At 37.9% G+C, this 17,976-nt stretch overlaps 1 protein-coding gene across 2 annotated transcripts in view; it reads right to left on the reverse strand.

Moving 5' to 3' along the window:
* Window positions 1-17,976, reverse strand: part of LOC124776389 (pre-mRNA-processing factor 17) — a 65,420-nt gene that overhangs the window by 4,825 nt on the left and 42,619 nt on the right. For both annotated transcript variants that reach the window (XM_047251359.1, XM_047251360.1), the window contains exons 7-9: window positions 14,056-14,210; window positions 13,560-13,693; window positions 8,857-9,078 (exon numbers count right to left, since the gene is read on the reverse strand). In XM_047251359.1, the coding sequence (XP_047107315.1) occupies window positions 8,857-9,078; window positions 13,560-13,693; window positions 14,056-14,210 (511 nt within the window). The remainder of the gene's footprint in view (window positions 1-8,856; window positions 9,079-13,559; window positions 13,694-14,055; window positions 14,211-17,976) is intronic.

The following is a 17,976-nucleotide window of genomic DNA, read 5'->3' on the forward strand; positions in this document are numbered from 1 at the left end:
TCTATTATTCCACTCTCGAAAAGTCTGTGTGAGCTCTGACTTCCCTTATTTTATTATTATGATCATTTCTCCCCATGTAGGTTATCATAAACAAAATATTTTCACACTAGGTAGAGAAAGTTGGTGATTGAAATTTTACAAGAATATCCCGCCGCAACAACAATTTAATGACGTCCACCCTAAATCCCGTAGCATGCCCATGACACTCTCTGCTCATTTCTCAATAAAACAAAACTTACGGCCCCTCTCTGAACTTTCTCAGTATACTTCCTTTGGTAAGGATCCCAGTCCATGCAACAGTGCTCCAAAAAGATGATGGACAAGCGTAGTGTAGGTTGTCTCTTTAGTATATCTGTTGCATCTTCAAAGTATTCTGCCAATAAAATGTAGTCTTTGATTCACCTTCCCCACTACATTTTCCATGTGTTCTTTCAAATTTAAGTTGTATGTAACTGTAGTTCCTAGATTCCTAGATATTTAGTTGAATTTATGGCCTTTAGATTTGATTGATGTATCGTGTAACCAAAGTTTTAACAGATTCCTTTTAGCACTCATGTGGATGACCTCAAACTTTTAATTATTTAGGGTCAAATGTCAATTTTCACATCATATATATATCTTTTCTAAATCGTTTTGCAATTTGTTTTGAACTTCTGATGACTTTACTAGATAACAACTGACATCATCATCTGCAAACAACCTAAGACAGGTGCTCATATTGTCTCCCAAATCGTTTATATAGATAAGGATGATATATGGTCAGTGCATCTACCTTTGCCTTACACGTAAGGTGGCACGACATAACTGCGGGTATGGTGGCGCCATCTAGTGGTAGAGAGACTGACGCGTGCGCACTGTTCGATGTTGCATAGGGCCAGTGTGGTTTCACACCAAAGAGAAGGTGGTCACACAAGTTATCATCCGCTACCGAACATGTAGGAGAGTAAGCAGGAACAACGAGGAGTGATTCGATTTTTGGCCGTGGAGGAAGTTCAAGGCCATGAAATGTACTGATGGATGAAGGCTGTGTATGGTGGGTACCGTCTGAGTCATTCAAGTGTTGTGGAATGACGCAAATGATTCCTTGAGGGGCGCGAGTCACTGGAAGACGATGATTGTCCTGGACACATTCATCATGTCATCACACCGGAAATGGCTGCGGAACTGAATAATTTTGTCTTGGACAACCGCATAATCACCATGGACGAGTTCCATCGGTTACTGGGGATTAGCACCATAATGCATCAACACTTGAACTTTCGAAAAATCTGTGCACAGTGGGTTCCCCACCAACTGACCACTGAACACTACAATACTTGAATGATGCTGTCTTTGAGTCATCTACAATGTTACCATGAGGAGGAATACAGTTTTCTGTCGCATATTGTCACAGGTGACGAAACATGGTGTCACCATTTTGAACCGGAAAGCAAGCAGTGGAAACATGTGACCTCACCACCTCCAAAGAAATCAAAGGCCACGCACACCAGTTCTGGTAAGGTCATGATGTCCTTTTTTTTACCACAAGGTTATTAAGTTACTTTTCAGAACATTATGGCCTGGATCCGACAGCAGCCTACTAGCTTCTTCAAGGATAGAATCGACCAGCTAGTGTCTCAATGGGATACATGTGCCAACAGTTTTGGCGACTATTTTTGAGTATGCGAGTTGTGTATAACTACATTTTTGAGTTACTAAAATCATTACCATTGCTTTACACTGGTGACCAGGTTTCATTTGAATGCCCCTTATAACTGGTATACAGATTGAGCCAGAGGACTTGCTTTTATTAAGTAATTTAAGTAGCTTCACTACTCTGAGGATCTCTACTTCTAAATTACTCATGTTGGCAGCTGCTCCTGATTCGAATTCTGAAATATTTACTTCATCTACTTTCGTGAAGGAATTTCGGGAGGCCGTGTTCAGTAACTCTGCTTTAGCAGCACTGTCATCTATATATTCCCACTGCTATTGCACAGAGAAGGCAATGATTGTGTCTTGCCACTAGCATACTTTAAATATGACCAGAATCTCTTTGGATTTTCTACCAGGTTTCGAGACAAAATTTCATTGTAGAAATTATTATTAGTATCCCACACTGAAATCCACACTAAATTTCGAGCTTCTGTGAAAGATCGGTGTTCTGACTTGTTTTCTGCACCATGTTCTGTCATTTGATAATTTATTTGATATAAATCTCTCAATTGCTGCTGATACTATTTCTCTGAATTCAAGCCACGTCTGGTCTAGAATTACACTGTTAATATGGGAGGAGTGGAGATTGTCTCTCAGGAAGGGTGTCAAGCGAATTTTTGTCTGCTTTTTTGAACGTACATATTTTTCGTTTATTTTTGGAGGATTTGGGACAATTCTGTGTTCACTAATCCCTGAACTTATTTTAATGCTCATTATTAGCTCAGTATCTGTGTTTGCTGATAAGAAGTCAAATGTGTCTTCACAATCATTTACTATATAAGTGGGCTCATGAACTAATTGCTCAAAATAATTTTCAGAGAATGCATTAAGCCACAATTTCGAATGACGTTTTACGCATATCTCCAGATTTAAACATGTATTTTTCCCAACATATCAAGGGTAAATTGAGTCAGGTACATGTTTTAAATTAGACTCAAGTTTTTTTTAACCTTTCAGCAATTGTATCATTTGACTTGGAATGCTCATAATAGGATCCAATTATTATTTTATTCCGGTTGCCAAGAATAACCTCTACCCACAGAAACGCACAGAAATTATCTACTTCAATTTCACTACAAGATAAACTACTTCTAACAGCAACAAACATGCCACTGCCAACTGTATTCAGCCTATCCTTTCTGAGCACTGTTACGTCCTTTGCAAAAATTTCAGTTGAACTTATCTCTGGCTTTAGCCAGTTTTCAGTGCCTATAACAATTTGAGCATCAGTACTTTCTATTAGCGTTTGGAGCTCTGGTACTTTCACAACAAAGTTATGACAATTTACAACTGTTATACCGATGGTTCACAGAAATTATCTACTTCAATTTCACTACAAGATAAACTACTTCTAACAGCAACAAACACGCCACTGCCAACTGTATTCAGCCTATCCTTTCTGAGCACCGTTATATCCTTTGCAAAAATTTCAGTTGAACTTATCTCTGGCTTTAGCCAGTTTTCAGTGCCTATAACAATTTGAGCATCAGTACTTTCTATTAGCGTTTGGAGCTCTGGTACTTTCACAACACAGTTATGACAATTTACAACTGTTATACCGATGGTTCCTAGATCTAAGTTCTTCCCGTATTCGACCTGCACCCTTTGAGACTGAAGCCCGTTTTGTGTTTCCCTGAGATCCTCTTACCTAAAAAGGTAACATTTGTAGATTTCTCAAAGGCACACAGATTACGTATGTACAACATCCTGAGGGGTCTTTGCATGCCAAGGAAGTCAATTAACTTGGTGAGGGTGTGTACCGCCAAGGTGAAGTACCACAGGGAGCCATCAAACGAATTTAGTAACAGAACAAGTGTGAGGCCATTTCACCAATGCTTGTAAATTTGGTTCTTGAGAAAGTAATTCATGAAATGAAAAGATAAGGCAAAAGAGTGAAGCTAAATGAAAGAACACAAGTTACTGAGATAGGCAGCCATGGTATTGCAGCCATAGTGGAGGCAGAAGAAGAGATGGCAGAAATTGTAGAAGACTTAGCAAAGAATGCCTGTAAGACAGGACTGAGGATTAAATATGGAAAACACTGAAATGATAAAGAGTATCCAGAGGAGCCCCTAACAATGACTCATTTTAGGATGGGATATGGGACATAGCCAGAGTGGAACATTTTAAATACTTTGGTACCGGGATGCCAGATATCCCGATTTTGGTGGTACTGTCCCGAATATCATTATGGGTTTACAATTGAGGGGTAATCTGGTAAATATTACTGAAATTTAAAATTCTGCTTTTAGTTTTGGTCAGAGCGCTAAGCGGGCGAACCTGACTCAACAGCCATTGTTTTTGTGTAGCAAGCCAGAAGTCAAACATAACAATGCTTAGTCATTCTCTGCAAGAACAAACTAACAAGAGAAACTCCACCCCCCCCCCCCCCCCCCCGCCGAGATTTAATGGCGAGATGGCCCAGTGGACAGCCCCTCAAAAACTGAGCACAGATAAAGCATGGAAACAGGAAGAGGGTGTACTGAACTATGAAAAAAGACACAGTGAGTGGTCCAAGCTCAAGCTGTGCCAATCAAGCAATTTGGAAGGGGGCCTCAAAGTCATGGTTATGTTGTCACAGTGTTGGACTGCAAAGCGAAAGATCCGTGTTGAAATCTACCTCATGCCCCCCCCCCCCCCCCCCCTCCTTCTTCCCCACAAAATTATGAACTGTCCATCCATTCATTGACATCTCGATTCTCTTTCTGTAGTCGTGGCAACTGTCATACTATACACTGGTTGTAGAATAAGAGTCATATGGTAATAACATATTACCGTCGCAAGTAATTGGATGAATATTGAGAGCACACGAGATGCTGCACAGACCTTTCACAGAAATGTAAACAACAAATAAACAGGTGTGAACTATGTTACAACAAAGGAATTAAACAGGCAAAACTTCCAAAATAGAACTCAAGAGTCACAACATGTGGCACTTGTGGAGAACAAATAGGAGGTATGTATGTCTGGAGGCTCATCGCCTTGTAATCATGGAATCCCAGTGTCGAGTACAGGTAAAAACATACCAAATCTCAGAATAAACTTTCATTACAGATCCATTTCTTGTACCTCTCTGTTGCAAACAGACGTTACACCGCTACACAGGCATGAATTTGAACACAGCAAACCAACACATCAATGACCGAATGGACAGTTCATAACTTCGTAAAAAAATTTAAAAAAAGGAGGCAGGAGGGAGATTTCGAACATGGATCTCTCGCTTTGCAGTCCAACACCATGACCACATAACAACATTGCCATGGCTCTTCCAATTCACTAAATGTTGCTCATCTTGAGCTTGGACTGTTCACTGTTTTTATTTTGCTTCTTCCTGTTTTCGTGCTTGATCTGTGTTCAGTTTTTGACAGGCTATCCACTGGGCCATCTCACCACTAAATCTGAGGACGGCGCGACGGGAGTTTCCCTTGTAAATAGTGTTGTGCAGTTTTCTTTGTGAAACACTTTTACAAATAAGGATTCATCATCAGACAGTGAAACTACACAAGTGTAATTGCCAAAAAAAAAAAAGAGAGAAAAGTTGAAAACTAAGCTCCATAGTGGATGGAGTAAAGTTGACTTGTTTCTTAAAAATGTAAATATGATCATGTGTCGCTCATATTGCAGTGTTTCTCATGGAGTCAAAAACAACATTAAAAAACAAGCAAACATTGCAACATGCAGAACTTATATTCAACAGTTGGCCTTAAAAGTGCAGATAGAAGTAAGTTCTTTTTTTTACCTCTCATAGAAGTTTAGAGCAAAAAACAGTAATAGCTGCAGAAGCATCCTTTGTGTTTCACTCAGTTAAACACAGTCATTGTTATGTTTCTGTGGACTGCTGCAGCAGTTAGTCCCCGCAATTGTTCCCTGATTCAAAAATATCTGACAAGTATTCTTGTGGATGCACAAAGGAAATGGAAATGATTTTGTCAGCTGTTTATTAATCTGTATCTCCAGATGCATCCAACAAAGAACACATTAAAACGTTTCCACTGCCAGTACTTTATTTTTCTTGTAAAGAAAATTTATGTACAAAAATTCTCTCATTTTATAGCAGTGACAGGAAACTGCCATATCTTGCTACTAGTGCATGCGAGTATGATTCTTTTGTCTTGTCATGTATGGAGTCATGAGAGACTTATTTCTGTTATTGTTCAGAGGTTTATGAATAAAGTCGTATTGTCTTACTTGTATCGGTTTCATGTATTAGTTGGTTATTACAGGAACATCTGAATCAATTGTGGCAAGAATCAAAAGTGAGCTCATCAAAGCATCATTACCACTGAACTATATAACAGTTTTTCTGTCGACAATGCCTCTGTTGATTTTGGAAAGAAGAAAAGTGTACATGTTGAGCTACGCCAAGAAAATCCAAATTTGTCTGCAATGACGTGTAACTGTCACCTCTTGAACAACGCCACCAAGCAAACGGCAAGTGCACTTCAGATTGAGGTAAAAGCTACTCTTATGAAGATATATAACGAGTTCCATTTGCTTGGATGGACACCGAATGGCAGGAGGTTTTAAAACGTACCCACACCCCCTCATTCTGGCCACAGAGTGAATAGTGAAAAACCCTGGACCGATCAAATTGTACTTCCCCTCGTACAGCACACACTAAAAATACACAGAGAGTTTTATGAAGATAAATTATCTTTGGCATATCTGGGCTTTACAATTAAAATTGATGGTTATTTTCCATCATTGAACGTAAAATTCAAACTAATGATGCACTTATAACATTCTTATTTGACTTTATGGACAACTTTAGAACTTCTCTGAAATAAAGAAAGGAAGATCAGTTTTATGGGTCTTTGGCACAGAATTATTTCTCAATATGAACTTCGTGTAGACGAGGATTTGATGTTCGAAGAATGTGTGCAATTAAACATCTTTCTCAAGGAACAAGAGGGGAACTTTTTTACGCTTACGTCTTATGATAAGTGGGTGAGATTTTTTCACTGTTATGAAAACTGTGAAAACCTATTCAAAGTTGTCTGATCTGTGTTTTCTATACCTCATTCCAAAGTTGCCCAGAAATAATTTTTGAACTTCATAAGGAACACTTGGCGAGCTAAGAGAAACCGTTCGTCAATAACTACATCAGAAACCGTTCGTCAATAACTACATCAGAAACTGAATTCATGGTGAAGATTAATTACTCACTTAAATGCCTGTAGTTTTATTGTTTTCTTGATGGGGAATGATGATGATGTTTGGTTTGTGGGGTGCTCAACTGTGCAGTTATCAATGCCCTACAAATTCCCAACCTTTTCTCAGTCTAATCTCGCCACGTGCATGAATGATGATGAAATGATGAGGACAACAAAAACTTCTTGATGGGGAAGAAGGAAAGGTCCTACTAAGGAGGTTGAAAACTGAGCAGATGGATCAATATGGTGAAATACAGTGCTTTGTCAGATTGTATTTTGAATTTTAGGCCTATGAGTGATTTGTCTATGTTTCATTAAAAAAATCCCAATTTGGTTCACAAAAAAGCTTGGTAAATCTGCTTAGCACCTGGTTCAACAGGCATAACAACCCGAAGCAAGAAATTCATCAAAGTATTGTCAATGTGTTAAAACTTATTTCAGTCCCAACAGTCCCCACAGCACCATATGAAAGGCTATGTAACAACAGCAATCATCACAGACATTTACTTATGGAGGCAGCTTGGTATCAATGATTTCTTTATAACAGTTTCCATAAACATGTCATTTCTATATAGAATAGAGTGCGATGAGAGCAGAGCAACATGCCAAGGAATAAACTTGTGATATCCATATTAAGCACAACAAATAATAATTTATGGAGAACATGTATTCATAAAAGTTAATTCATAATGAGGAAAGAGAGAGAGACAGACAGAAAGACAGACAGAGAGAGAGACAGAGACACGTATAAATCACCTAAGAAAAAAAAAATCAAGTCATTATGTTCCCAACACAGCAATCAAAAATTTCAAGCAACCAAAAATAAACAACCACTAACACATCTAAAATTTAGAAACATTATTAGTTCAATAAAAATGTAAGTTCACATCATGTCAATGGTATTTTCAAGATATTTTCATAAAAGCCCTATATGAACTCAAACATTTGATGTATTACTTGCTGATGAAAATTATCCACTGCCTGAATTTTGCACTGGTGAACCCCTTAATAAGACATAGCAAGTGCTATATATATCAATGATAATCCACCTAGATAATGTAATTGTGATAACATGTTTTTAATGTTTTTAGTAGTTACGTACTCTAGAATATCTCAATGATGGTAGTAGTAATAGTGTACTTGTAGCAGTATGCAGAGACTTTAACATCGTAGTTTTAGATTTTGATGTGGGGGACGGCACGCTTTGAACTATGACTGCATAAGATACCAGTAGAGGTCAGGCCTAAATTACCATGTTTACAACACCGTCAACCTCGGCAAACAATTGCACTGCAGCCAGAGCAATTTGTGTGTTCCACTTTGCTTTGTGTTGTACACTGCTTGTTGTTTTCTTTGGTTATTTTGAAATGACTGAAGAGATCACTTGTAGTCTGTGATGGGGTTCAAGTTTGACTGTCACAACACCAAAAGTGATCAGCAATCCCTATGATCATTAAGTCAGCTCTGCTTTTGCAGGAGCACAGAACACCGATATAGACTACCAGCCAAGTAAGACAGAGGCATGGCTTGATGCCCCGCTGTGCTCGTCTCCCCTGTGTCGTATAAGTTCTCATTTGTTTACGTTCGCAGCTGACTGCCAAGTCATAGTGTCTGCACTGTAGTGGCTGTAGTAGTAGTAGTCTTTTTGTTGTTTTTATTGCTGCTGCTGCATTCAGAGTAATAGTAGTAGACATAATAATATACTTAGAAATTCATCATTCAGATTTAAGGATTCTTCTTACCCTGTTTAATAATACCAAAGAGTGCCAGCCATGACATATTGCTAGAAAATCTACAGTTTTAATGGACTTCATTACTAGTCACTGTTTTGCGTCTGATTTAGCCATTTTCAGAAAAATAAACAGTATTACATTACACAGCTCCATCTTCTTCCAATGTTTAATTTAGCACTTACATACCCATTCTGTTTCTCCAAATACTGACCTTCCTCACTATAATTTACAGTGCACACTGTTCATTACAAAAAGCTTCACATCTTCTATCATACCTCATATCTGGAGAGAAGTCCAAAGTGCATGCATAACCAGCAACCATATGACCACTGAATGTCTTTTTCCTGTTCATCTTGAAACGGTTCAGTGATGAGAATATTACAATTTTGTTGTCCATACTCTGACAGGCCAACCACTTTTGGTTGGGTGATGGTGTGACAGCAGGCATGGAATGCATTGTGGGATCAGCAATATACTTCATGTCAACTGGGATATCCCTAGAAAAAATGCAAAGACACAATTTACAATTAAATTCATTTGCTTGTGCACAATGAATTACACATCATGACAAACTATTATGTAAAGTATTGAAAATGAATATATGACAAATAAAATTTTCACCAGAAACAGGCAACATCAATATTCTGTAGTAATATAAGCTTTGAGACACTGTCACAATTACACCCATTTCTTCATCACAATTACACCCATTTCTCCCTTCTAGAACTAACTGTCAAAGTGAACTAGATATATAGAAGCTTTAACCCTTTCACTGCTGTGTACATGTATATACATCCTGCTAGGCCATCTCCCTGGTGTTGTGGAGATGTATAAACACTCTGCTTCGATTTTCCAACAGTGCTATGGACATCTGAATGCATTTCGAGTTGCTAATCTCTCACTGCTGCAAACAAGTTACTTCCATATCTCAGCAAATAAAAAAGGTTTGAGTATTTATCATACAACACATCTACCTCATTGTGCACCATCATTTGCAAAAAACTTCATTTTGATATCTTGAATCATTTATGATATATGATGATTTTTATGACCCCATGACTCGCAATATGCAAAGAAATGAATGTGCTTATTGCACATGACCACCCTTTGGATATAAAACCCAATAACTCAAGAAGGAAAATTTCATTAGTATTTTACTTAATTTGATGTAGTGCGGTAAATATGATGGATAATGAAAAGAAATTTGGTTCTTTGCGGAGTGAAGATATCAGACTGTAAGATGAGGAAAAATGTTTCCACTTAATAGTTTTCAGAAAATCAGGTGATAAGTGTTTCATATCGGCTGGAATGCCATCTCTCAGCACAGACACCAGCATTTACCAAGCTGTACAGTCATAACAAAAGCTGCCTCAGTAAGGGATGTATATCTGTTGCAGCGAAAGGGTTAAGCAGCACTAAACCAAGAAGAAAATTTCTCGACCCGACACTGACATTTTCTTTTTTACATAAAAATGTTATTTTCTTTATGTATTTGCATCTTAGGTCTGTTAATTTTGTCTAGTGAGTAAATTCCTGCTTTGAAGGGTCATTCTATACGGTTTACATAATTTTCCCTCTATGGTTGCCTTGATCTATTCAATGGACTCACACATTTTACAACAACAAATGTTGAATTAGGCTGAAATCAGGGGGTGGCAGAACTAAGTACACTTTCTTTCTCCCTCCACCACCCTTCCCCCTCCCAATCCAGGCCTCTACTCCTACATTTTTCATCCATTTGGTCAAGAATATTTGTTTACTATTCATCAGTTATGGTTTCCCTCTTTGGTAATCAACAAGAAAAATATATTTTGTATGTCAAACAAGCTTCTGATGTGGCTATCGCATCAGCTGTTTCATGCAGCTTTAGCCACTGATTATTGGTACTATATTGTGTGCTTCCTTGAATGTCGTATAGCTGTAATAAAGGGACATTTTTCACTTGGACCTCATTCAAAAGGATTGTGGCTACATTTGAATTTACCAATCCATTTCTTAACCCTTTAACTGCTCTGGACATGTTAATGCACGTGCCTTTGTACCTGTCACTGTGTGCTCTGAACATGTTTACACGCACCACCAGTCCTTCTACCTGGTACTCACGTAGACACGTTCAGAGTACTAGGTAGAAGGACTGGTAGCGCGCGTAAACACGTTCAGAGCACACAGGGACAGGTACAAAGGCGCGCATGTTAACACGTCCAGAGCAGTTCAAGGGTTAAATGTTGAAAAAGATGGACCTGATTCCTCCTAGACCTTCACCAACTTTGGATTTCTACACCTTACAAATCAATGACAACAAACAATTTTATGGTGACAGAGTATTCCAGTTTATCTATTTGAATGAAGCACACGTGAAACTAATTCCTTAAGAGCTGTACAAACAAAACTATTACATGGACCTAGTCGGCACTTACGTTATGCTACTGTGTGACATGTATCAAATTGATTTGAATAAGTTCATTGATATCAATATTAATCTGTAACAGAGAACAAAAGTTTTCTGCTTGCCATAGTATAGTTTCATACATCACAATAATGAGGCATTACACAATGAAATTTTTCTGTTTTACTTCGTTTAAAATGCATGCACAAACACTAAATGTCAAGATAACTTGATTTTATTAAGAGTGTCAATAAGAGTGTTTCCTAACCCTAATAACATTCAAATATCCATTAAAAAATTAAAAGCATGACAACAAATAACAAATACAGGTCAGCAATAAGAAAATAACCCTAGTGTCCAAAACTAAAGCACACTCAGGGAGGAGGAAAATGGAAAGTAAAAAAAAAGTGATCAGTCACAATCACTGTACATGATCTCTACAGTTTCCTCTCAAACTGGAACTGTACTTTCTATTTGCAGAACAGGTGTACTCCCTTCTTCAAATAGGCATGTGACTGAAAGGTAATAAGAATCTGTGTGTTCAAGCCATAATGACTGTGATTGACTTCTGTTTCAAGCAGAGTGCGTAACCTCTGGGTAATTTTGGAAACTATTTTACAGGATAAAATCTACATATACTGTACAGGTAAAAACTCCTACAGCAACTTTTTTTTCTATACAGGTGTGGAAACATAATACAAATATTTAGTTATCAGCCCATGACACTTGAATACTGTTAGTGATTCACATTATTTACAATTCCCCGAATCGGGACAGCATGAGCCAAGTGGTAGTTGCAAGCTGCTTTCAGTCTTTCAGTTAATCTGGTGAGTCATTAAAACAGTCAAAGAAAAAATGTGGGCTGTGTATGATTCCATTTATCACTGTCACAATATAACTGATTTATTGTAGAAACCTGCTTGTATAGTGTAACATGCAGCACACTAGGTTGAAAGGCAGGAAGGTGAGCCAGACCCAGACCAAATCCACACAGCAAATGTGGCCTGGTATACCGAGCAGCCTGGGTGTGGATTTTTAGGAATTTCTCACGCATGTTTAGGAACACAGAATGTATTTCATATGCTTCACAGATAGTTAGCATGACTCTCCTTCCTTAGGTTATCTCAATGACTGTGATGTCAGAAAGGGCACGTAGCTAATAATAAAATAAAATTTGTAAAATCCTGAAAAAGTGGACCTACTAGATCGGACAGGAATAAAGATTCAATTTGTTATAGACACAATACTCATATAGTAAGAGTTCTTGAGCTGGGATGAACTTGAGAAGAGATCAATTTGTCTGTGTACTTCTTGTAACTCCTACTGAAATAAAATGGAAAACCATAATTTTCTAATTGAATAAAGTCATAAATGAATTTTTTGTGACCATGTTCTAAAATTTATTGTAAAGAAGGTAAACATTTAAATTGATCAACACTATTTAGGCAATGATGCTCTTTTCTTTGGAACTTTTTGTTTATTGAATACTGGTACTGTAAGTTCCTGCAATGTTTGAAGTAAAAGCCAGTAAATGGTGTGATAGGAATATATATGTATAAAAGTGTAAAAGCTAAATTAAGATTGTACAGGATACTATTATGATCCTTTTTTTGCATACATCAGAGAAAAAAATTATAGGTACAGCATATGATGGGCAGGCAAAGGTAAAAATAATTAATAGAGACTTATCTCAAATAACAGTATCTTAAACAAATGGCCTTCTTATCAGCAGTGTTAGCAACAAAGAGACGATGGGTTGAACTGTACCCTATTCACTACAGTGCACAGATGAACTCATTTACTGTGAAGTCAGCAACATTAAAATTGGAACATGAATCACTGGAGGAATGTATTTTCCAGTTTAAAAAAAAAAAAAAAAAAACGATTCTCATCATACATTAAAGTGGAATGAACATCATAGCAAGTACAATCTCTGGAACATCATAGAATGAGACTACTTCAGCGGTGGTGCAGTGCATGCTGGATACATACAGTATATGGCACTTTACACCTTCATTAGTTGTCAGAGGAATATTGTACTGGAATGAGGTATTACATTTCCAAGGTGCACCTGATTTACACTTAGTGTTCTTGAACATAATGAAAGTCCCACTGAGATGCTCCAGTGGATGAATTTCTTGGTAGGGAGAAAAGTCACAAAATATACTGGATCATGGTTTTTCTGGATTTGGCTCTGAATCCTGTGCAACATCAGGAGAAAGAACTGCCACTACTTCCATACCTCCACAGTGCCACTCTTTTTCAGCAATGAAATTGAATGCCAATGATGCTCTTTCACCATTTCACAAAGAACACACCATATTTCTTATAGGCATGCTCATCACCTATTAACTGTTTTGGAGTTGTGCAAAGGACTTTCTAGGTTTGCCACTTTTTGTTAAGTGTGTACCCTTGGTCTTCTGATGCAATGTTTTGGACATTATTGTATGCTAAACCACCTGTGATTAAGCTTTCTCTCATATTGCAAACCTTCTGATGCCCTGTTCAGGAAATAGGCTCTCATTTCATAAACATTGTTAACTTCTGACCACTACAATAATTATAAAATGTTTTTTTTCTCTGTCAACTTACCACTCCCACACTCTCAAACTTTTGTCATCAGATGTCGTAACAAATCGTCGATTCTCGTCCACAAATGTTATAGTATTTACAGCACCCAGATGCCTGTCATATTCTTGAACTATTTCACCTGAACGAATATCCCACTGAAATAAAAATGAAAACCATAAATTACTAAGTCAATAAAATAGTCAATGAATTTGTAACTATCATGTCACATAATTTATCACAAAGCAGGTAAAAATTTAAATGGATCAATAATATTCAGGCAATGATGTGCTTCTCTTTGGAACTTCCTAAATAGTAGTTCTGCCAAGTCCCTGCAATCGCCAAGTCCCTGCAATCTTTTCAGTGAAAGCCAATAAATATTATGGTGTGACAGGAAGATATATGTTCTGAAAAGTGTGAAAGATAAGTTGAGATCACACAGGATACAATTACGGCCCTTCTTTTGACATTTATTATAGGGACAGGATATGAAGACTTATCTCAAATAAAAGTATCTTACACAAATGATCTTCTTGTCAGAAGTGCCAGCAACGAAGAGATGTTGTTTATCATCATCTGGGTTGAACTTTGCGCAATATGGAATTTTCCGACTCGTAAAACGAGATATACATTTTCCTGATTCCGTATCCCACAGTTTAATGTAGCGATCATATGCTGGAAGATAAAACAGTGCAATTTAGTGTATGCAATTTTTCAAACACCAAACCTTCTCAGTTTAACACTAAAAATGACATAATACTGACTGCTTGATTAATGCTATCATTTGAACATAAAAAGTTATGTACAACCCCCAAATTTCCTCAATAAACAAACAAGAATATTGTAACATTAACCCTCAACATAAGAATTAGTTCCTAACTTACAAGCACAAGAAATTAAATATATTTATACCCAGGCAGCTAAAGCTTTGCACGTGACATATGCATTTCAGGTTGGCAGCGTAACAGGTTAACAAGTGAAGAATGAGAAGCACGCGGTGCTAGGCATGGGGCGTGAACCAGCCCCAGCAAGGTAATCACTGCTGGTCGTGATGTCAAATCTCCCACATTGCTGGCTTTGTTTGGTGTGAACATAAATAACGTGCATTGTGTATTGTTTCTACAGTGTGCTAGAACTGGACTGTTCTTCGCTTCACTGTGGTTTAGAAAATTCTGACACTCGGAAAAATTCGCCTAGTGACAATCCTTTATGTGTCAAGCCGTGCCACTAGGCAGCGAGGCGCTGAAGTTACTACAGAGCACTCATAAGTTTTATGAGCAGGAGAAAGAATACACAAGTATTCATACACAGCCATCAGTTCCTGTGCAAAAGTTGAGAGATGTAGATGTGAACCGTAATGATTCCACATCATCTGCACCAGATAACACATTTTTAGCGACTCATGGAAAGAAGTAAAAGCAGCCTCACCCTGTCATCGGCTTAGATTCATTCAAGATTAATGCAACTCGCAGGCATATTTATGTTTACTACAGCAAGAACTAGCGTCCTATGGTAGCAACGTTACTAGTGTCATTAAAAGAAAGTGAACTTTTCAGAGGTTGGAAAATGTCACTATAAATTGTGCTGAAAAGGAATTTCTGTTGCAAAGTGCTAGACGAACGCAAAGTCCTATTAGAAAAGGTGCATATTGCTACAGCTCAAAGCATATTCTTGCACAAAATTGTGAGCAAGGAAATTCATTTGATTTGCGTTTGTGGTGATGACCATGAAAATGGTTTTGGCGCTGATTCCGACTATGGTGATGATGGGGAGCTGCATGGAACTGTGCCATTGTCGCTGTAAAATGGTGAGTGAAGAGCAACGAATATCTGTTATTTATTATTATAAGACATAGAGTGAGAATCTGTAGTCTCTGTTATTATTTATTTTGTAAACTATGTACAGCATTGTTTTCAAGATATCAGTCATCATCAAATACTTATTTTCTGTATTTCTTTGCATCATTATCGAAAGTGTTTGCTTCATTATGATTATATATATGGCAAAACTTTATTGAGGGCCATATACATTGTTTGCAGTTGTTTATTTGCTGTCATTGTGGTTGCTGTTGTTGTGGTCTTCAGTCCTGAGACTGGTTTGATGCTGCTCTCCATGCTACTCTATCCTGTGCAAGCTTCTTCATCTCCCAGTACCTACTGCAACCTACATCTTTCTGAATCTGCTTAGTGTATTCATCTCTTGGTCTCCCTCTACGATTTTTACCCTCCACGCTGCCCTCCAATGCTAAATTGGTGATCCCTTGATGCCTCAGAACATGTCCTTCCAATCGATCCCTTCTTCTTGTCAAGTCGTGCCACAAACTTCTCTTCTCCCCAATCCTATTCAATACCTCCTCATTAGTTATTTGATTTACCCATCAAATCTTCAGCATTCTTCTGTAGCACCACATTTCGAAAGTTTCTATTCTCTTCTTGTCCAAACTATTTATCGTCCATGTTTCACTTCCATACACGGCTACACTCCATACACTCCATTGTGGTAGCAAGTGAAAACGAATCATTATATGTTCTGTTACTGCTCAATAGCTTACATTTACAAGATGGAATAGAAAACCGTATTGTCTGCTATGTGTATAGAGGCTGCTGTTGCAACATCCCAACTGCAGTATAGCCAACCTAACTTGATGTAATGCGAACTGTCAAGTGCAATGTTTCACTGTCATAGGTATAGTATCACAACAGACAGACCACACAGATTATAGTCACGAAGTGATAAATATGATAATGAGCATAAGAATAAAATTCTTCCAACATGCAAAGAACAGTCATTTCTACACTTACAGCCATACTCTGTAAGCCATTGTGAAGTGCACGATGCCATTGTGAAGTGCACGACAGAGGGTACTTCCCAATGAATTACATATTGGAGTTTCTTCCCACTGCATTTGTGTATGGAGTGTGGGAAAAGCACATATTTATATTGCTTCATGCGTGCTGTAATTAGTCTAGTCAGACCCTACAGGAGCAGTATGCAAGGAACTGTAGCATATCCCTAAGATTCCTCCCGTAAGACAAGTTCTTGAAATTTAAGAGAACTTTGAACATCTACAAGTTCAGATTCTTCAGCATTTCCACAACATCCCCTCATGGGTCAAGCAAACCTGCGACCATTTGTGCTGCCAGTCTTTTTATACATTCAATATTCTCTGTTAGTCCTGGTTTAGAGTCTACACACTTAAACAATATGTTAGAAGGGGTAGCATGAGCGTTTTATAAGCAATAGCCTTTGTAGACAGTCTGAATTTTTCCAATATACTACCAATCAACAGAAGTCCACTACTGGCTTCAATTATGACTGAGTCTATGTGATCATTCCATTTCATGTCTCTACAAATTGTCAAAAACCATATACCTGTATGAGTTGATGATTCTAGCTGAGTGTTTCTTCTGTAATGCTGAAGCCATCTATAACACTGTGCTTTAACATTGCAATCATATTTATACAACCACGAAGCAGTGGTAAAAAAAAGCACAAAGAATAAGACACACAAACAGTAGCTCTTGAAACCAGAGATTCTAAATCTGGCAACAGAGGAGAAAGGATTTGAAAAGACAAGACTAATTAGGGATTAGACCGTAAAGTTACAAAGGATTACAGGGCAAGAGGTGCAACAGGGCATGCCTTGTGGGTAATCCATCATAATACTCCAGAAACAGGCAAGAATTTCTTAAGCCTTCAAATGAAATTATTTATCACTTTTCCTTCCCACACTACCCACTGAAGCCATGCTTTGCCCTCGTAACTCTCGTAACATCCTTCTCAAATAATATTACATTCCCAGTCCCTAGACCATTATCCTTACCTCAAGGCACATACACCTGCAATCAATCACACTATAAAAGCCGTCCCATCCACCCACCCACTACCACTTACTCCAACCCCACAATTGGTAAATCCAACAATGTAAAAGCCAGAGTAACATGTGAAATCAAATATGTCATTTAAAGACTTAAATCTGTTCACTGCACAGTGTTTTACATAGGACTCACCACCTTCTAAGTGAGTCAGAGTGTCCAGCTGACATCTAGGCACTAGTAAAAATCTCAACTGGATACTGTCTCACATGAGATGGTTGTGTGTGATGGGATGGATAAGGACAGAAATGGGCACTCAAAGACAAGGAGGGATAGTCCATTGTGTTTTTATTTTACTCCATGAACACTGCAAAAGAAGCTTTCCACAGTCATGCTATGGATTTGTTTGCACATTTTCTCCTCAAGGAGAGGTGGCTGTGAATAACGATATGGTCTCTCATCGTATAAAGAATGAGGATGTGTCTCTGGAGTCAGCAGGGCATATTTCTGACTGCGTTGAGAGACAAGCAACATTAGACTACTCTGCTTAGTGCACAAGACAAGAAATTATTATAAGATGCCTAATTTTTTTAATTATGAAGGTATAGTTTTCTATGTTGCCTATT

This window comes from Schistocerca piceifrons, chromosome 2 (genome assembly GCF_021461385.2).
Source record: "Schistocerca piceifrons isolate TAMUIC-IGC-003096 chromosome 2, iqSchPice1.1, whole genome shotgun sequence".
Classification (NCBI taxonomy): domain Eukaryota; kingdom Metazoa; phylum Arthropoda; class Insecta; order Orthoptera; family Acrididae; genus Schistocerca; species Schistocerca piceifrons.